Source organism: Pollicipes pollicipes, unplaced genomic scaffold (assembly GCF_011947565.3).
Source record: "Pollicipes pollicipes isolate AB1234 unplaced genomic scaffold, Ppol_2.1 Scaffold_7231;HRSCAF=8579_pilon_pilon_pilon, whole genome shotgun sequence".
Lineage (NCBI taxonomy): Eukaryota > Metazoa > Arthropoda > Thecostraca > Pollicipedomorpha > Pollicipedidae > Pollicipes > Pollicipes pollicipes.
The window spans coordinates 1,544,665-1,565,677 of NW_023597034.1; the positions used below are offsets into that span (position 1 = coordinate 1,544,665).

A 21,013-nucleotide genomic window follows, 5' to 3' on the forward strand; every position below is an offset into this window, starting at 1 on the left:
GGATCGGATCACTGTGCTGGCTGTCGGGTCTGTACAAGTCGTCGGAGACCCACAAAGCCGCATGTCTGGACGCTGTGTGGCGGCGCCGTACCAACCGATCGCCCAGCTACAGCGCAACCCGCTGGGCCCAATTCCCTGTGTGGACACGGCGCGCGCGCCGCCTGAGCCTGACCCGCTGGCGTCTCCCTCCTCTCGCAGTTCATCGGCCAGGCGGGAGTGGTGCACCGCATCACGGACCGCGGCGACATTCGCGTGCAGTACAGCAACGGCACGCGCTGGACTATCAACCCGGCGGCGCTGGTGCGCGTCAGCCCGCTGGCCGTGGGCGACACGGTGCGCGTGCTGGAGGACGCGGCGCGCGTCCGACTCTTGCAGAAGGGCCACGGCGAGTGGAGTGACATGATGAAGGCCGTGAGTGTCACGACGCGGACGGCGGGCGCCAGCGTGCAGGCTTGGCGGCTATGCAGCGCGCTGGGCATGGACGCCAACGTACTGTGCATGGGCGCCAGCGTGCCGTGTATGGGCACCAGCGTGCTGTGTATTGGCGCCAACGTTCTGTGCGTTGGCACCAGCGTGCTGCGCGTTGGCGCCAGTGTGATGTGCATTGGCACCATCGTGCTGTGTATTGGCGCCAGCGTGCTGTGTATTGGCGCCAGCGTGCCGTGCATTACTTTTTGGAGCAGGAGGGGCTGGCCGGAGCGCTCCATAAGTCATCTAGCATGTACGTAGAAATTTGTGCTACCATTGTCCTGGCTCGGTGGCGGTCTCTGCACGCCGTTCATAGGCGCTAATCCGTTGCCGTTTAACCCCGAGCCCAGACATCTGACCTGTCTGGCCCATTTATCATGCCTGAGGCGCTTAGATTCTGGGTTGACCTCCCGGCGCGTTGCAGAGTGGCCGATTTTGAGCAAGGGGAGGGGCAGGGGCGTTGAACCCCAAAGTGTCATGGCAGGAAAAAATATCGGCATCCCCGGCTCCCAAGTGGCCAAATACTGAAACGCCCGCGAGCTGCTTCCAGTGGGAGTCATTGCTAGTGCATGTCAGATTTGACGAGTCGTTCGTCCGTTCAAGTGTTTAATGTCTGCGTGTAGGGGGTGCACATTATATACCCGACCTTTCGCACGTGAGCAGTGACGTAATGCAGCGCCGTGTCGTCGAGCGTCGCCGCGCGGTCTGCCGAGCCGCAGACCAGAGCGGCCCCTAACCGTGCGCCACCGCCGCCGCCGCCCGCCGCCGCCAGTGTCTCGGCAAGACGGGCCAGATCACCAAGATCTACGCGGACGGCGACCTGCGCGTCAGCGTGGACGGCCAGACGTGGACCATCAACCCGATGTGCGTGAGCCCGCTGTGTCCGGGCCCGCCGACCGCCGACCCCAACTCGATGCGCAGCCGCGACAGGGACGACCAGCCCGGTGAGCGAAACGCCGGTAGGCGGCCTGTCGTACGAGGCGGCCTGCAGCGGCACGCGCCGGCTCGCTTTGTTAGCTGATTGTCCGCTGTGTGGGTGGCGTGCAGTAAGCACTGCAAGGCGTCCACGTAAGCCGTCGTGAAGAGGCGACTTTTTCTGCCCAGAGATTTGTACCAGCAGTGGCTTCGATGCCAGCACGCGTTAGCAGCATACCATGTCCAAGGTTCCGCTAGTGCCAGGACGCGTTAGCAGCACACGATGTCCAAGGTTCCACTAGTGCCAGCACGGGTGCCAGTCTTCAGTGTTTTTAAAAAGTGATTACCGCGTTTTAAATCGAACTTTCGCTTCACACGTAAGTGACCGAATCAGACATGCCGGAAACGCGTTGTAAAACCGTTCTTCCAAAGTGTTGCTTTGAACCCTTCACATTTTCCCCTGAATATATATTTTTGCTGTTTTTTTCATCCGTTTCGTTCATTGCAATCATCAAACAGCTTTCCCCCAACAAATATACCTTTACTTTTTTCATGTGCGGCCGAAATGCACTGATATGCTGTGGCCAAATTGCTGCCTTCCTAAACCATATAAGAGCTCGTTATACCTTATTTTGTATAAAAATGTGAGATTCAAAACAGTATCCCTGAGCAAAGGTTCTGCCGTGACTCTTGCAACGAGATAGTCAAATTGGCCTTTTCAAACTGATTTGTTAACCGTGCTCGGGGTTATGTTTGCTGCCATATCCGAATCTGGTTTAGCTTTAACTAACCATGTGGGACTTAGTCGAAGTGGACTGCCAATTGTATGCTTGAGGTGCCCAGGTGCACCCTCTGGCGCCTTGTTCAGCGATCGCATCGCCGTGTGTTTAGTGCGGCGTTTTTATGTGGTCGCACCCAGACGTGACGACCGGACTTTAACACAGCCCAGCGGCTCTGTCACCGGCAGTACCCCTGTACCGCCAGGGACCATGCGGTACCTGCTGCCGACTCGACGTGCCGACTTCCGCATACGTGCGCCTCGCGTCTCGTGCCGACGTCCCATGACCGCTGGGCCCCGGTGCCGCAGGCGCCCTGGTATCGTTCATCAGCAGCTTCCTGGAGCAGCACAAGGAGACGTCGCTGGCCGACCGGCTGGTGCGGGACGCCGCCCAGGGCCGCACCGAGGCCGTGCGGCAGTGGCTGGAGAAGCAGCGCGACAAGGTGCGCGCCGCCGCCCGTCAGGCCCGGCGGACGCTGGGCGGGCCGGTTTGGGGGACTGTGCCATCGGTCTGGATGTGCTGTTTGGCACTGCTGGGGGCATGGTGTGTTATATACCGATGCCGATTTAGTCCGAAGGCTTTGTTCCTCTCCGTGTGCGTTCTCGCGGAGCAGTGGCTGTTCTAGGGCTTGCGGTCTGCCGATCGGGCTGTCGTGGGCCGTGCCGCGCCGGCCCGAGCGCCGTCTACAGCGTGTGTCTCGGTGCGCGGCTCAGGTGGACTGCAAGAGCAGCGGCCGCACTGCGCTGCAGCTGGCCTGCCACCAGGGCCACATGGAGACGGTGCGGCTGCTGCTACACCGCCAGGCCAGCGTGGCCGCCACCGACGACGACGGCGACACACCGCTGCACTACTCCGCCTTCGGGTACTGGCCGGCCCGGGCGCCGACGCGCGCCGCACGCGCGGCCCCGCAGTTTCGGGGTTGAGGCCCTGGCGTGCCGAATATTGCGCCCCCCCCCCCCCCTCCCATGGACATGCCTCGGAGTAGTGGATTTGGCTGTCGATATTTGGGTTTCATTCGTAGCGTCACACAGACGCTCGCCGAACACCTCACCCCGCTGTCATGCTTTCGACCGTCGGTTGCTAGACGGCTGCCGTAGATGAGAGCCATCTATAGAATGAAAACATTTTTGCTGAGGCGCTGTTCAGTGCTCTTCTGTCGGAGTATGTCTGAGCCGGCAGTCGGTGCCGCCGGAGTGTGTCTGAGCCGGCAGTCGGTGCCGCCGGAGTGTGTCTGAGCCGGCTGTCGGTGCCGCCGGAGTGTGTTTGAGCCGGCAGTCGGTGCCGCCGGAGTGTGTCTGAGCCGGCAGTCGGTGCCGCCGGAGTGTGTCTGAGCCGGCAGTCGGTGCCGCCGGAGTGTGTCTGAGCCGGCAGTCGGTGCCGCCGGAGTGTGTCTGAGCCGGCTGTCGGTGCCGCCGGAGTGTGTTTGAGCCGGCAGTCGGTGCCGCCGGAGTGTGTCTGAGCCGGCAGTCGGTGCCGCGGAGTGTGTCTGAGCCGGCTGTCGGTGCCGCCGCCGGAGTGTGTTTGAGCCGGCAGTCGGTGGCCGCCGGAGTGTGTCTGAGCCGGCAGTCGGTGGCCGGCCGGAGTGTGTCTGAGCCGGTGCAGTCGGTGCCGCCGGAGTGTGTCTGAGCCGGCAGTCGGTGCCGGCCGGAGTGTGTCTGAGCCGGCTGTCGGTGCCCGCCGGAGTGTGTTTGAGCCGGCAGTCGGTGCCGCCGGAGTGTGTCTGAGCCGGCATTCGTGGCCGCCGAGTGTGTCTGAGCCGGCTGTCGGTGCCGCTGGAGTGTGTCTGAGCCGGCAGTCGGTGCCGCCGGAGTGTGTCGAGCCGGCAGTCGGTGCCGCCGGAGTGTGTCTGAAGCCGGCAGTCGGTGCCGCCGGAGTGTCTGAGCCGGCAGTCGGTTGCCGCCGGAGTGTGTCTTGAAGCCGGCTGTCGGTGCCGCCGGAGTGGCTGAGCCGGCAGTCGGTGCCGCTGGAGGGTGTCTGATTAGCCGGCAGTCGGTGCCGCCGTAGTGTGTCTGAGCCGGCAGTCGGTGCCGCCGGAGTGTGTCTGAGCCGGCAGTCGGTGCCGCCGGAGTGTCTGAGCCGGCAGTCGGTGCCGCTGGAGTGTGTCTGAGCCGGCAGTCGGTGCCGCCGGAGTGTGTCTGAGCCGGCAGTCGGTGCCGCCGGAGTGTGTCTGAGCCGGCAGTCGGTGCCGCCGGAGTGTCTGAGCCGGCAGTCGGTGCCGCTGGAGTGTGTCTGAGCCGGCAGTCGGTGCCGCCGGAGTGTGTCTGAGCCGGCAGTCGGTGCCGCCGGAGTGTGTCGGTGCCGCCGGAGTGTGTCTGAGCCGGCAGTCGGTGCCGCCGGAGTGTGTCTGAGCCGGCAGTCGGTGCCGCCGGAGTGTGTCTGAGCCGGCAGTCGGTGCCGCTGGAGTGTGTCTGAGCCGGCAGTCGGTGCCGCCGGAGTGTGTCTGAGCCGGCAGTCGGTGCCGCGCCGGAGTGTGTCTGAGCCGGCAGTCGGTGCCGCCGGAGTGTGTCTGAGCCGGCAGTCGGTGCCGCCGGAGTGTGTCTGAGCCGGCTGTCGGTGCCCGCCGGAGTGTCGTCTGAGCCGGCAGTCGGTGCCGCCGGAGTGTGTCTGAGCCGGCAGTCGGTGCCGGCCGGAGGTGTGTCTGAGCCGGCAGTCGGTGCGCCGGAGTGTGTCTGAGCCGGCAGTCGGTGCCGCCGGAGTGTGTCTGAGCCGGCAGTCGGTGCCGCTGGAGTGTGTCTGAGCCGGCAGTCGGTGCCGCCGGAGTGTGTCTGAGCCGGCAGTCGGTGCCGCCGGAGTGTGTCGGTGCCGCCGGAGTGTGTCTGAGCCGGCAGTCGGTGCCGCCGGAGTGTGTCTGAGCCGGCAGTCGGTGCCGCCGGAGTGTGTCTGAGCCGGCAGTCGGTGCCGCTGGAGTGTGTCTGAGCCGGCTGTCGGTGCCGCCGGAGTGTGTCTGAGCCGGCTGTCGGTGCCGCCGGAGTGTGTCTGAGCCGGCTGTCGGTGCCGCCGGAGTGTGTCTGAGCCGGCTGTCGGTGCCGCCGGAGTGTGTCTGAGCCGGCTGTCGGTGCCCGCCGAAGTGTGTCTGAGCCGGCTGTCGGTGCCGCCGGAGTGTGTCTGAGCCGGCTGTCGGTGCCGCCGGAGTGTGTCTGAGCCGGCTGTCGGTGCCGCCGGAGTGTGTCTGAGCCGGCTGTCGGTGCCGCCGGAGTGTGTCTGAGCCGGCAGTCGGTGCCGCTGGAGTGTGTCTGAGCCGGCAGTCGGTGCCGCTGGAGTGTGTCTGAGCCGGCTGTCGGTGCCGCCGGAGTGTGTCTGAGCCGGCAGTCGGTGCCGCTGGAGTGTGTCTGAGCCGGCTGTCGGTGCCGCCGGAGTGTGTCTGAGCCGGCTGTCGGTGCCGCCGGAGTGTGTCTGAGCCGGCAGTCGGTGCCGCTGGAGTGTGTCTGAGCCGGCAGTCGCTGCCGCTGAAGTGACCGCCGGAGCGTGTCTGTACCGACTGTCGGTGTCGCCGGGGTGTGTCCTGAGCCGACCGTCGGTGCCGTCGTAGTGTCTGAGCTGTCGGTGCCGGCGGGGTGTGTCTGAGCTGACTTTCGGTGCCGCCGGGTGTGTCTGAGCTGACTGTCGGTGCCGGCGGGGGTGTGTCTGAGCCGACCGTCGGTGCCGGCGGGGTGTGTCTGAGCTGACTGTCGGTGCCGGCGGGGTGTGTCTGAGCTGACTGTCGGTGCCGCCGGGGTGTGTCTGAGCTGACTGTCGGTGTCGCCGGGGTGTGTCTGAGCCGACCGTCGGTGCCGCCGTAGTGTCTGAGCTGACTGTCGGCGCCGGCAGGGTGTGTCTGAGCTGACTGTCGGTGCCGCCGGGATGTGTCTGAGCTGACTGTCTGTGCCCGGCCGCCAGGAACCAGCCGGAGATCATGGAGCTGCTCATCCGAAAGAGCTGCGATGTCAACGCCACCAACCGGGGCCAGTGTTCGGCTCTGCACGTGTCGGTCAACAAACAGCATGTGGGCTGCGTGCGCGTGCTGGTTAAGGCAGGATGCGACCCCAACCTACAGGTGGGTTTAGCCAATTCTCATGCTGGAATGGGGAAATCCTGCAGGCAGGGGAAGGTGACAACTGTTCCCATGCAACGCAAGACAGGTCCAGACTCCCCCCCCCCCCCCCCGCCCCATGTAGCCAGGAGGGGACAAACTGTTTGCTCTAGCTGTTTGCCTACCTGGATCGATCCGGTCATCACTCGGCTGGTATAGCAGTTGTCCAGTTGGTGCGGTCTCCTGCCGGGCTTGGTATTGTTGCTGGATTCCCGGGCTGTGCCTGGAGGGAAAGGGGGCAGGGTTAGCTTGTCTGCCTGTCAGCTGAAGGGAAGTTCAGTTTTCCCTTGTGTTGTTGGATTGGGAGGGCGTTAGCCTCACATCCATGAGGTGTGCTATTTGAGCCTGGGTTCTGGCCAAGAGTTGAATGCTCCCCCCCCCCCGCGCAGAAATCGGCTGGAGAGTTTTGGCGCTAATGATTTGTCGTTAATGACTTGACTTGTTAATGAATGCCGCCCATCGTTCAATTCAAATAACGGCAGCGACCACCTTTGCGAGCCGTCTTTGTAAGCTGGACGGGTTATAGCAGTCTGCTGCTGACCGACCTTGAATAGCAATTGCCAGTGTGCGCTAATGAAGCTTTGTAACATGTAAACAGCAGTGTTGGGTCCTAGAGTAGCGTTGTTTGGTGGCTGTTGAAGACGGCCTTTAATTTACTTCCTGTCTGATAGCCTGATTCTTCGTAAACTACTGTAGACACTGTTGACACACTTCCCGCGAGTCTGTTCATTACGGTGCCATCGTTACCACTCGTTTTGGGACTTCACCGTGTTACGGCACATAGCGGCTTGATTGCTGCGATGGGATGGCCGTTCACGGGCTCGACTACTGCCGTCCGGCCGTTCACGTCAGATGGCCGGCCTTGCAGGACATGTACGGCGACACTGCCCTCCACGACGCCATCGGAAAAGACAACCTGGAGATCATCGAGCTGCTCGGTAACGTGCCGGCGCTGGACTTCAAGATCAAGAACAAGCGAGGCTTCAATGTGCTGCATCACGCCGCCCTGAAGGGCAATAACTTGTGAGTGCGGGGGACCTAGTGGGCGGACGCCGCTGACGTGCTCGTTGAAATGTGTGGCTGATGATCCAGACCCTGCTCACTGTGATGAACGCCGTCGATAAGCACGCAAGCTCAGACGCCCTGCCCTGCCCGGTATCTGAGCTGGCCCCCATTGGCCCATGGGCGCGATGGAGGAGCCAATGTGCTGGCGCTCGTGGCATGCCGCGTCGTGTTCGAGGTGCCGCGGCCAGCTGACGCGCCCCCGTCGCGTGCGGCAGCGCCGTGGAGAAGCTGCTGGCGCGCTCCCGCAACGCGGCCGACATGCGGAAGGAGGACGGCTTCACGGCCCTGCACTTGGCCTGCCTGAACGGCCACGCGGCCGTGGTCGAGACGCTGGTCACGCAGAGCGGGTGCTGCCTGGACGCCGTCAACAACCGACGCCAGACGCCGCTGCTGCTGGCCGTCTCCCAGGTCAGCCGCCGAGCCGTCCGCGAGGCGCCCAGCGGGCGTGGCCAGCGCCGGCGGCGCAGCGGCGTGAGCGCGGTGAAGCGAACAGGCGTGCGGATTTATAGCTAGCGGAATTGATCACTTCCGGAGAGGTCTGCCTGTCAACTATGTACAGTTTTTCGCTAGCTTCTGACGTGAGTGCCATATCACCTCTGGCGTCGGCGTCATTGTCCGGTCTGGCGTGCTCTGCTTTGCTTCCCTGTCCGCCACATTCACGTGTCGCGCGCGCGCGCGCTCCGTCGCCAGCTGCACCTGGGCATCGTGGAGTACCTGATAAGCCGTGGAGCGTCCGTGCTGCTGGCCGACGAGGACGGGGACACGCCGCTGCACCTGGCCGGCCTCAAGCTGGCCGCGGCCGTCGAGGTTCGGCCCGGCGAGGCGCCGCTCATTCACGGCATCAAGGCGCACCTCGCCACGCAGGGTCAGTCGGTTGGCCGGGGCGGGGCGAGGCTCGTCAGTCGGGCCCGTCACTCGGGCTCGGCGGCGGTGGTCGGGGTGGTGGTGTCAGTCGCCGGAGACGAGGCCAGAGTCAGCTCGGGTCCGTGTGGTGGGTCCGCGCCGAGGCGCTCGGTTGGTCGTCGCGGCTGTTGGTGCTACGGTTGATGACGAGCTGTGCTCTGTGCGCGCACGGGCTCGACGATGTCGAGTGAAGGGCAGGCCGTGACGTGCACGCGCCGCCCTGTTATGCGCATAGGAGTGAGGTTGCGCTGCCTTGTACGCGGGTTCTGGCCTTGATGCACATTTGTCCACTCTGACCTGTGTTGTGGCCGTGACTTTTGGCCGACACTGATGGGTGTCAATCAATTGTGCGGGATGGTGCCACTGGCATCTGGGTGACCATGCTTGTGTCTGTTAGGCCTTCTCTGGTTTTTGAATGGAAGAGTGTCTGACTTCGACCCGTTTCCTCTGGCCTTGGACTCCTTGCATAGCATGGATTTCTTTCCCCGGGAACTAAGTAATGTGTGGCTGTGCACGTGAGTGAGCGCGGCTGCATGCCTGTCTGTCCGGTGACACCGTGCTGGCGGTGGCCGCAGGTTCTGAGGTCAGCCTCGTCCAGGCGATGGCCTGCTACCTGGCGCTGGAAGGCGCGCCGCTCGAGTGCACCAACAAGAAGGGTAGGACGCCGCTGGAGACGATCCTCCGTGGCGGCGACAGGAAGTTCGCCGAAATCGTGCAGTGGTACTCAGCGCAGCGCAGGTGAGAGCTGCCGTCCTGTCGCGCTGCTGATGGCAGCGGGGGTAGGTATGTCACAGCATCCTGCAGTGACACATAGGGGAGGTGGGTATGCTGCTGCGCAATGGTACTTGGAGCAGCGCATGTGCGTATGCTGGCACCGCCCTGCAGCGGCTCTCCAGCAGCGCAGACCGGTCCCATGGCGAGCTGCAGGCCTACCCGAGCAGCGTGTGTGGGCAGGCAGTGCCCTGATCAAAGCGCGACGAGCGCTTGAGCGCGACAACGTCATCCACAACACTGCCGGGACGGACATGTTGACAGAAATAACAACACATGGTCAGTTTGAAGCAGCTGCGGAAAAGCCGACGGCGGCAGCAGCGCTTACGTCGAAACACGGTAAATTTTACGCCGCAGATAGCAATGGAATTTAGTACAACCAGCCGCGAATCCCCCGAAATGAATACCGTTGTGAATGTGGCCAAAAGGCACAGGCGCGGGTGGTGAGAAGTGGTAGTGAAGGACAGCCGGAGTCATACATCAGCGCCGCTCCAGTGTAATCCCGATAAATGTCGCAGTGTGAGCACAAGTCACCCCCCCCCCCCCCCCCGCCTTCCCCCCAGTATCCACAGCGTGGGCCAGAGTCCGCCAAACAGCCACAGTGCTGGCCCATCCGTGCCGACAGCACGGTCCGCAGTCTACCGTCTGCCCCACGTCTGCAGCGTGGGCCGGTTTCGTTGGCGTTCACAGTGGGGGCCAGTGTGCGCCCGTGCCCGCAGAGGTTCAGCTCGACCCGTGCCCACAGCGTGAGCCTCAGCCTGACCCGTGCCCAGTGTGAGCCTCAGCCTGACCCGTGCCCACAGTGTGAGCCTCAGCCTGACCCGTGCCCACAGTGTGAGCCTCAGTCTGACCCGTGCCCACAGTGTGAGCCTCAGCCTGACCCGTGCCCACAGTGTGAGCCTCAGTCTGACCCGTGCCCGCAGTGTGAGCCTCAGCCTGACCCGTGCCCACAGCGTGAGCCTCAGCCTGACCCGTGCCCGCAGTGTGAGCCTCAGCCTGACTCGTGCCCACAGTGTGAGCCTCAGCCTGACCCGTGCCCACAGCGTGAGCCTCAGCCTGACCCGTGCCCGCAGTGTGAGCCTCAGCCTGACCCGTGCCCACAGCGTGAGCCTCAGCCTGACCCGTGCCCGCAGTGTGAGCCTCAGCCTGACCCGTGCCCTCAGTGTGAGCCTCAGCCTGACCCGTCCCCGCAGTGTGAGCCTCAGCCTGACCCGTGCCCACAGTGTGAGCCTCAGCCTGACCCGTCCCCGCAGTGTAAGCCTCAGCCTGACCCGTGCCCACAGCGTGAGCCTCAGCCTGACCCGTGCCCGCAGTGTGAGCCTCAGTCTGACCCGTGCCCGCAGTGTGAGCCTCAAACTGGAGCTACCGTCGCTGTCTGACCTGACCCGGGAGCCGGCTGCCGCGGCAGCCACCGCCACCGCCACCAGCCCGTCGCAGTCGCCGGAAGAGCAGGGCGCCGCCGCGGTCGCCTCGCTCGCCGAAAAGACAGCCAAACTCAAGCTGGATAGTGATGAGGTGGGACCGATCGTGCCAGCTGGGCTTGCTTTTGTGGACCCGGCAGGCGACGGCGAGTATCGCTCTTGTAACTCAAGTGTGCTCCGGTTCCCAGTGCCGTCGTTGAAAGGTCATACGGTGGGAAGTTATACTACTTATTTCTTAATTTGTAAGCTGTTGAGCGTTACTACATCTCTATCTGTGACCATGATATATATATATATATATATATATATATATATATATATATGACTTACGTGCGTCCGCTTTTCATCCCAGCCCGAGGGATGGAAGCATTTCAGAGGTCAAGCATGGTTGCATGCGCGGCGTACTTTCGGACGCTATCCACTCTCGTGTTCGATTTACTGGCGTTCCAGAGGGCGCATCGTCGGCATTGTGTTGGACGGGTCCGGTGGCCGGCGCCGGTAACCGTGACGTCGCCTCCGCCAGGAGTCGTGCATGGTGTGCTGCGAGCTGCCTGCCTGCGTCGAGTTCGAGCCGTGCGGACACCGCGTTACCTGCAACATCTGCTGCGCCCGCATGAAGAAGTGCGTCCGCTGCCAGACGGCCATCACCGCCAAAAAGACGGCAGGTGAGGGGGACGCGCCGGACCGCCGTCGGGCGCTGGATGGCCGCGGTCACTGCTGTCCTGGCGATGGTGGCATCGCGGGGATCGTGGTTATCAGTTTAGTTGATCCCTACACCGGTGCGTGGAAGACTATTTTCGACGTTTCGCGTCGGTCGAAACGTTATGAGCCTGGGGTGCTGTTCTAAATGCTGGCTGTTTGTAGAAGGGAAGAAGACATGTTCTCGAACCGAGAAGTCCGGATGTGGTTATCCGACCTTTCTCGAGTGTGGTACGGATGCGCATGTCTGCTTCGCGTGTTTCAGTGCTATCGCGGACCGTATGCGGATAGCTTACCACTAACACGGCGTGTGAAGTTCTTGGCAAACACGTCATTCGAGTTTACGTAGCACTTGTACTGCAGTGTTGGCACCTTCGCTCTTTTCTTCTCTGTTTACCGCATCGCTGCGTCTGAAACCGCCTCACAGCGAGTAAGACGTGCCCTTTCTTTTTGCGCTTTTGGAAAAATGCTGGTATCGCTACAGCTGGTCCGGGAGAGAACGTGTTCATTTCAGCCAAACCTGATGGGAATGGGGCTGCAGCAGTCGCTGCGTCTGCTGTGTGTTGTGTGCTTATTTCGTGGTTCGCTGTGTATCTTGGGGTCCTTGTTTCCGTTTTGTCAATTTCATCCATTCGATGCGTTGAACACTTTTCTAGGTCTCGGTGATCGCGATATTGACGACAAAATCGGGGCGGCCAGTGTGGATGTGTGGCGGGACTAGGTTCTGCATCCAGCGGGATAGGTGAAAGTCGCGCTGAGAGTTGCGCTGCGTCCGCCCCGTCGCCAGGCTGTCACGCAGACGTTCCGTTTACAGACGGGAACGTGCTGGCATCGCGCGGTCGGGCGCCGAGCTCCGAACGCCTGCGTTACCTGGAGACGAAGATCGCCGAAATTGAGGAGGTCCACGGCTGTTCGATCTGCATGGAGAGGCGTCGCAACGTCGTGTTCCTGTGCGGTCACGGCGCGTGCGCGGTCTGTGCGCACGCGCTGCAGAATTGCCACATGTGCCGCAAAGCCATCACGCAGAAGATCAACATCTACTGAGCGGCCAGCGCCGCGCCACCGGGTGCTCCGGTCGTCGCGCTGGGGCTGGCCGCGCACGCGACTGCCGCATGCTCGCGCGGCGTTGAGTCACGGGGATCTTGTGACTGATGGGAGGAGGGAGGGCTGGGGGGAGGGGGGGGAGGGGAGCTTTGGACGACAGCAGTTCCGCTCTGGCCGGACAGCCGTGACGCGGCTCCGTCCCAGCCGACGGCAAGGCGTGCTGCGCGTCACAGAGGCTGGCGGCCGTCGTCCGCGCCCAGCTGGCCGGCGCCTCGGTGGTAGTCGGACGTGCTGGGAGACGTCCGCGCCTGTTGCTTCGTGTCGGATGCACGCGGGGCGCACGGCACACCGCCGTGCTGTCCGAACACGTCGCACTATCCTCGACGCGTGGTGCTCTGACTGTGCTGGTCGCGTTAAAGCCAGACATTAGGTGAGCGCGTACTCCGAAGTCGGAGGCCATTTTTCCGCCGAGCGGCTCCTGTTCATTGGCGGCGCCTGGCGCCGCGTCACCGACTCTCTTGATAGAAATAGTAACGCTATGTAGTGTGGGATTGAATCCGTTCATGGTGCACTTGGCACGTAGTGGGCGCTCTGCGGACTTGGCCGTGGGTTGATGCGTAGGAAGCTCGGATCTTTGAAGCTTTCATCGTTGCAGACGTGACCAGGATTTGTTCACATAGACGGGCAAGACACCATATGTGACATTTATTTGCAAAGCTACTTTGTGGTGTGTGGAGTGTCCACCGTTTACAAGATGGATTGAGAAAGTACTTTATCCGAATGCACTCTTTTGTACCATTTTGCGGGCATGATTGTCTTCATATCGATGGGATATATTTAATTACTCGGGCTATTGTGTGTGAACTGTGAGCATGCACTTCAGCTTCACAAATACATGTACACATTTTCCTCTCTTTGTGCGCACCACTAAACTGAATAAGCGCATGTTTTCCCTATCTAAAATGGAATTTAACCAAAGATGCGTTTGCGCGCATGCATTGTAATGCTATTTCATAATTGGCAGGCGCCCGGCCAAGCAGACACCGCACAATACAGATAACTTGATTCTAGTTGGGCGATAGAGTTAAGGACGCAAACGTCTACCAAGGTTCCCAAAACCAACTGCATCCAAGCTATGAGCGATTTTGTGGCCTATCAGTAGCCTTCCATTTGACGTAATGCTGCTATTTGCAGGTATTGTGCTGGTATTTGCAGGTAATGCGGGTATTTGCAGACATAAGTACCTCCAGAACCTAGATACCTGTCCTAGCAAAAGGTCACTGATGCTCATTTGATGTCAGTGACCTTGTTTGACCTTAAGGGGGTAATGGCGACCAAAATCACGCAAGACTGCGTTGGTTTGTATTTAAATGAGCGCCAAATATTACGCTAGGCAATAAGTTACTAAGAGCAAATTGTTGACCAGGGTCATTTCAGGTCAGTGACCTTTTCTGACCTTAACGAAGTTCGTAGAAAACTGTCATGCGGTTCCTGTGGCCAATAAATTCAAAATGAGCACCAGAAACCAGAAAACGGCGATCAGAATAATAAAACAGGTTGGTTTTGACCTTGGTGTGACCTTCATATCTGACCCTAGGTCAACGAAATCCGTTCATTCAATTGTGTCGACTTAGGAACTATCTCAGGGATTCTCGGCATCGTCCAGCACTCCGTTGTCGCATCAGATTGAACGATTCCCACGAAATTACCTTCGCTGAATCCATGGCCCGAATAAAAGCAAATGCTCAACCGCAGGATGGGTTTCTCGCTAAAAACCAGGGCCTTCCATTTTATAACAGGGAATTTTTAGTTAACACCGTGGGGCGTCGTAGATCCCAACGGAGCTGTCTGGTCCATAACGGGGGCCTCGTAGATCCTAACAGGGTTTTCTAGTCCATAACGGGGCCTCCTAGTCCATAACGGGGACGTCCTAGTTCATGGTAGTGGCCACCCGAAGCAGCCAAGAGGCTCCTCAATACAAAATTGGGCCTACTGTTCTAAGAGCATGAACAGCTTTATTCATAAAGGCACCCTCATGATTCGGAAAACGGGGATCTTGATGCAGAGTTACGAAGGGGCTTCCAAATCTAGCCAAGGGGCCTCGTTATTCCAAAACAGGGCATCCTCATTCGGAGCTGCGGCCATCTGATGCTTGAAAGGGCTTTGCTGTTCCAAAACCGGGATATCTATATGTCTCTGGATGGTGTCTTCTAATCAAGAACAGGTGCCCCTAGTTCGTAACAGGGTCTCACGAGCCAAAAAAAACGCCTCCTTAACATATCGTTGGGTTTATTGATCTAGACGATGGACTACCGTATTCATAAAGATATGTCCTCATGATCCAGAAAACGGGCTTCTGGATGTAGAAAACGGTGTTTTAAGCCCGAATGATTGCTCTCTCGCTTAGCTTGGGGACCTCCTTGATTTGAATTTTGGTAACCTACGGATAGGTAGAATTCCTTTGACTAGGCGAAAGGGGCTTCCGAAAACTTTTGAGAGAGCAAGAACATACTATTCCCCTGCCTGCCGGCGGGGGCTGCCCTCTCTGGACCGCCCAGAACCTGGCCGAACCGCTGCCAGGCCGTACCGTCACGGCAAGGCCTCGAACATTGACCAACGTGTGGTAAACACGCGGACTCGTCTGCCAGAAGCAGCGCTTAACACCCTCCACACTCCGTTCGTGACGAAGACGTGAACGACCCCTTATCGAATGTCCTCCGATTGGAATCCATTTACGCGTTCTCCGCTTTTCCGTGACCTTACCGTGACTTTGCGGCGGGCATACTAGGCCACATATATGTACATTATAAAGAGTGTCCAAAGCCTGTGTATTGCGTGCAATGCGCGCGAGTAGAAATATAGGTAACCGTTCGGACCCGTAGCGCGCCGGCCCTTTCAGCGCGCGACCACGTGATCGTGCCCCTGGGACGGCGGCTGTGCCATAATGTTGTCTACCCCTAGGGCGGCGCCCCGCACGAGTTGTACGGCTGCCGTTGTCAGCAGTTACCAGCGTGCGTCCAAAGTGCGGGGTGCGACCAGTCAGCAGCAGCAGACACAACACTCGTCCAGCGTGTGGGGTGCGACCAGTCAGCAGCAGCAGACACAACACTCGCCTGTACATTCTAGTAACTGTGCCGCAATGATTTTTTTCCATGAGAACACTGGGATTGAATCGCCGCCCGGTACCCATTCAGCAAAAAGGGAGGCTCATAAAGACCAGAGGTTGCCTTCATCCGCGGGCTCACAAAAAGAAAGTGATCGTTGGTGCATTGCACGGGCTTAAAGCAAGCATAAAAATCATCAAACAGCGACATCCTATTTCCACACGAAATCTCGTAACTGTTGCCAATCACCCTTAAATTGTGCAGTGAGATACCATTAGAAATCGTAAATTGCAACTGAGTTGTTCCCAGACATTCTAAAACATCCAGCATAGAACTGAAGCGCCATGGGAACCAACCAAGACCGTAAGAAGTCTAAGGATGGCAGATGCGGTAAAACATATATTTACAGTATAGACGCAAGAGAAGGTGGATTTCGTCAAGATTTTGGGAACTCGTTATTTTCGAAGTTTGGCGCAGCAAACACAAGCGTTTACTTAGACCATCGCTACACACGGCAATGGGAGCACTTCATGGGTCGACAGAAGTTTACAGAGTAAGTTTTAAACAGCTTGGTATTCTTGCCTTTCAACCACCGTTATACGGCAAGAATCTCGCAACGTTTACAAGCCTGAATAGTGGCTAACCCGGGTCTGTCTGGGTTTTGTTCACTGCTGTACCACAAATATGAATGATACTCGGGTGCTCAACCGGGATCTTTTATGAGGTGCCCTATTGATGTGTTTTTATTCCAGCCGAAAACTGTAAAAGCCTATGTAAGGCCCCAGATATAAGGGGGCAAAGAGGGTTCCCGGGACCCTGGCACCCCTGCCCTTGGCTGCGCCTCTGGTGATGTTTTGTTCTTAACTTGAGGTTTACCAAATTCGTCATGCATTCAACAAACTCACCCACACCAAGGAACTCGCCTTGCTTTGATTTAGTTTAGAATAGAGTTCTTCTGGCCATTAAGGATCACTTCAGGGCTATGAGATAGAGAAGAGTGGACAATGGAGGAGGAGGGGGGGGGGGGGGGGACTTCACGCACCTGGGGTCCTCCGCCCAGAATTAGCCCGCGAGGGGACCCCTATACGGGGGAACCCCTATACGCGGGGACCCATGTACGGGGTATGTACTTAGTATTCGGACGGCACACCTCACCAGCGACACTTAAGCCCTCTCATGACTGGCGCATGAAGCCTGTCTTGGATAAACAGGGCGTCGCCCAAATGCATCATGGAGCGAGAATGAGGATAAAGAAGGCAGATGCATATTGATGTTTGACTGTTGGCGTGGGTTCCTTGGCCAGTTATTTATCAGGCCATCATTATCAGTCACCGAAGTTCTGGTCCGATTGTAATGGATTCAAAGTTCAAAAGTTGCCAGTCGCTTCAAAATTTGTTTTAAAAAATCAAACGAAACCGGAGAGCACATCAATGATTTTACCCAAAATTATGAAGCAGTCTCCCGGGTTCGCCCGCATGAAGGATCTCCCGCGGCACAGTTCGGCGTTGCGATAAGGCTCCACTTTGGCCGTACGTCCACGGAGCGAGCCGTCCAACCCGCCTCAAATGATGTGAGCACTCCCTCACATGAGCGGCATCAGAACGGTGTCGTTCAGGCAGGAGAGTGCTCACATCACGTCCGTTAATTGGGGGTGTGGAGCCTGGCTCTCGTCAATAGAGCCGCGCTGGGGGTGTGGAGCCTGGCTCTCGTCAATAGAGCCGCGCTGGAGGTGTGGAGCCTGGCTCTCGTCAATAGAGCCGCGCTGGAGGTGTGGAGCCTGGCTCTCGTCAATAGAGCCGCGCTGGAGGTGTGGAGCCTGGCTCTCGTCAATAGAGCCGCGCTGGGGTGTGGAGCCTGGCTCTCGTCAATAGAGCCGCGCTGGAGGTGTGGAGCCTGGCTCTCGTCAATAGAGCCGCGCTGGGGGTGTGGAGCCTGGCTCTCGTCAATAGAGCCACGCTGGAGGTGTGGAGCCTGGCTCTCGTCAATAGAGCCACGCTGGGGGTGTGGAGCCTGGCTCTCGTCAATAGAGCCACGCTGGGGGTGTGGAGCCTGGCTCTCACCAATAGAGCCACGCTGGGGGTGTGGAGCCTGGCTCTCGCCAGTAGAGCCACGCTGGGGGTGTGTAGCCTGGCTCTCACCGATTGAGCCACGCTGGAGGTGTGGAGCCTGGCTCTCGCCAATAGAGCCACGCTGGGGGTGTGGAGCCTGGCTCTCACCAATAGAGCCACGCTGGAGGTGTGGAGCCTGGCTCTCACCAATAGAGCCACGCTGGAGGTGTGGAGCCTGGCTCTCGCCGATTGAGCCACGCTGAAGGTGTGGAGCCTGGCTCTCACTGATTGAGCCACGCTGGAGGTGTGGAGCCTGGCTCTCGCCGATTGAGCCACGCTGGAGGTGTGGAGCCTGGCTCTCACCGATTGAGCCACGCTGGAGGTGTGGAGTCTGGCTCTCACCGATTGAGCCACGCTGGGGTGTGGAGCCTGGCTCTCACCGATTGAGCCACGCTGGGGTGTGGAGCCTGGCTCTCACCGATTGAGCCACGCTGGGGGTGTGGAGCCTGGCTCTTACTGATTGAGCCACGCTGGAGGTGTGGAGCCTGGCTCTCACCGATTGAGCCACGCTGGGGTGTGGAGCCTGGCTCTCACCGATTGAGCCACGCTGGGGTGTGGAGCCTGGCTCTCACCGATTGAGCCACGCTGGGGGTGTGGAGCCTGGCTCTCACCGATTGAGCCACGCTGGGGTGTGGAGCCTGGCTCTCACCGATTGAGCCACGCTGGGGGTGTGGAGCCTGGCTCTCACCGATTGAGCCACGCTGGGGGTGTGGAGCCTGGCTCTCACCGATTGAGCCAGGCTCCCGCGTCCTCGCGTGGGAATCGGCGTGAAAGATTTCGATGCTAAATTTAACTGACCTGAGCTGTTGTGCGGTTAAAACAAGCCAGCTCAGGTCACGCCATGCAGGCTTTCGCGGTTAGGGGCATGGCCAAGGGGAGGCTAAGGGACCGTGCTCCCACCTCTGCCCTAAAATGGAAGGCTTACACAAGATCCTGGGCAGATTTCGCAGACATTGTATCCGGATTTGCAGAATTTGAGACAATTTCATATTTGCCTAGATTTCCTAAATTTAGTCCACTCGTTGCCCATGGTCTGTGCACACACCAACCAACTACGCATTTTTGAAAACCTATTTCCAAATTATGGGAGAGTCTCAGGACAGTTTATACGCCCGAACATACCCCGCGTTCATAGTTGCAAAAACAGTGTGAGCTAAGCTGCTGATGACTAAATAAAGCATAAACGGCAGCATTTTAAGTATGCCTGGAAGTATCAACCCGACGTTTCATAAACGTCTCACACACACCCGTACCGTGCCCATAACTTTCTCAAAATCTGTACCGTCTGTACCCAGCCCGCTGACCATTCCACATGGGCACCAATGAATTTACCCAACCGGCTAAGTCCTTTTCTGCACCAGTCCCGGCAGGGAGTCCTGCATTTAGGTCGAAAGAGTGCATTGCGGTCCAAAGACAGGTTGCTTAGCTGTTGCTTCATTTCGACCTTAGTTTATTATTCAGGGCAATTTCTCTTACTGGGAACTTTTGTATTGTCTGTGATCTAGCCAACGTTTCGAACCTTGCACGCAGAAACGACAGCACATGTGTCTTAAGTTGAGGGAGGTCAAGACGTTGGTCACGTGTCACGTTTGTTTAGTTAGTGATGCCACCGGAGCCGCCTGCCACTGGCGCGTGGCTTCACAATGACGGCACCGTGCCTCCTCCACAACCAGTCTGAGAGGCAACAAGACCAATCGCCGCCACGGTTAGATGCGTTCACGCGTCTAGCGCCTATCATACACGCGTGCGCACGTGCACCTTCCGCGGACACACGGCGGAGGGTGCACTGCGGACAGACGCACGTGCAGCTCACAGCAGCAGCGCCCGATGCTCCAGTAACGCCTGCCGGACTCGGTTACAGCATTCACAACGTGTCGACGCTGCAGTTCGGGTCGGCGGCTGACCTGAGATCGGGAGAGCCGCGCGAGTGGGCCTACACAGAGCGGGCCAACGGCGACTACCGCTACTATGAGAAGCGCCACTTCTGCGGCGTCACGGACAGCTACCTGGACAGCTTCATGAACGTGGACAAGACCGTGTACGGCCGCATGTGCCCACCGATCGCGCCCTGTCAGCCCTGGTGGATGCCGTACTCGCAGATCAATATCCGGTAGTGGTTTTTTTCACCACGCAAGGGGTGTGATGAATGAGGCGCATTGCGATACAGTGGCGTGCGATTCGTGCAGTCAGGGTGGCCGTAGTCCATAGTGCACCTGTGATGTGTCGGCCCTCCTGTGACAGCTGCGAGTGGCGGAAGATAGCGTCTCGACCCATGTTCCACTTTCAAAAGCACGCGGTAGACCGTCACGTGAGTATAGAAGCCAACCATCTACTTAGTTGCGTGTTTAAAGACTGAAGAAGTTTGATGCAGGCGATGATTTGTCTCCGTTGCCGTTCCTCCGCGTTACGACACTTTGACCATAGCGGTGTTTTCTTAGTGTACTTTGACGCTGTAAACATCTGTATCGTGCTTTGATTATTATGTAGCGTGCAAATATCACTAAAGCGTCGTGACGGACGTTTGGTTTCAACTTGTCCCGACACGTCATTTTTGTCCACGTAAACCATGGTTCCACCAGGTTCGGATAATGCTATCGCGCTCATAAGTGAGCTGGTCTTCCCGAGAGTGTGCGTGAAGGAAGAGGAGGGAGGGTCCTACGCAAATTTTGCACCAATCGAGGCTCTGAAGCGCCGTGATGGAGTAAAGCGGAGTGAACAACTAGATGCAGTAGAACAGCGCCAATCATTACCCAGAAACGGAGAGAGGTATGATCCTCGGCTTATGGACACTTGACGCGAATTGGCAACAGCAACATTCATCTCAGACCTTGCTGCGGAACAAAGCCTGATGCGACGTTGAAACGTGTGGTCAATCGTGTGGGTTTTTACAAATAAGTTTGGCGCCTGAAGGATGGCAGTGCATCTTGATCACTCACACCTGCAAGGCAAACTACAAGTCAGTTCGAGGTCACGTCCCACGGGCTGGCTGTGGTTCGGCGGTCAGCCAGAGCGCACGGCCGACCGGTGAGCCGGCGTTATCAACCGACGCCGCCGGCCCCTTCCGCGCGGCCGTAAAACACTTGGGGAGAATGCCACCTTGCTTGTACTTCTCACTTATTATTAAATCAGACACGTCCGATTAGAGCGGTAACACCAGTTTTGTTGGAACCCCTCTGCCTTGCTCACACTTTTGATTTGAAGTAGCCATTTCGGCCGGAGGAATGTCATTTGACTCTGCTCACCAGTATAAAAGTAATACTTTTCATTTGTCTTGATTTTTCCAACGTGTGCGTTAAGTAATGTTTGCAGCATACAAGTTAATCGAAATTTTGCATTATGACCGCTGGAAAGGCTGCGAACACATTATTTAGGGGAAGTGCATACAAATGTGAAGCCCTTGTCCCACGAGTGAAACGAAACGTCATACTATGGCTTTGATTTCTTCCCTACGGTGTTTAGCACTGTGTCACTTTTTGGAGCGCACTTTGGTTATTCATTCGATTCAGGAAATTTGAGGAAATATTTTACCTGGTCCACAGTAACGCACTGGCTCAAGCTTCAACCAATGCCCTTCCGTTTCAAATAATTCTTTTTTAATCTGTCACGGAAACCCTACTAAAATTAGCAGTTACAAAGGTGATAAGCTGGCGGGACTACATTTAGCTAT

At 58.6% G+C, this 21,013-nt stretch overlaps 1 protein-coding gene and 1 long non-coding RNA gene across 2 annotated transcripts; both read left to right on the plus strand.

Moving 5' to 3' along the window:
- Nucleotides 1-198: 198 nt before the first annotated feature.
- LOC119110478 (E3 ubiquitin-protein ligase MIB2) lies at nucleotides 199-12,242 on the plus strand (the record flags this gene model as incomplete). Its single annotated transcript, XM_037234317.1, is given in 12 exon segments — nucleotides 199-411; nucleotides 1,241-1,412; nucleotides 2,471-2,604; nucleotides 2,876-3,024; nucleotides 6,039-6,195; nucleotides 7,100-7,254; nucleotides 7,512-7,704; nucleotides 7,987-8,161; nucleotides 8,775-8,937; nucleotides 10,314-10,485; nucleotides 10,915-11,056; nucleotides 11,905-12,242. Coding segments are annotated over 12 exon segments (2,055 nt in total), but the record flags the coding sequence as incomplete, so codon positions are not given.
- A 47-nt stretch (nucleotides 12,243-12,289) lies between these two features.
- LOC119110481 (uncharacterized) lies at nucleotides 12,290-19,881 on the plus strand. The gene is made up of 2 exons (XR_005095497.1): nucleotides 12,290-12,564; nucleotides 19,208-19,881. It is a non-coding gene; the product is annotated as an uncharacterized LOC119110481 (long non-coding RNA).
- The last annotated feature ends 1,132 nt before the right edge of the window (nucleotides 19,882-21,013 follow it).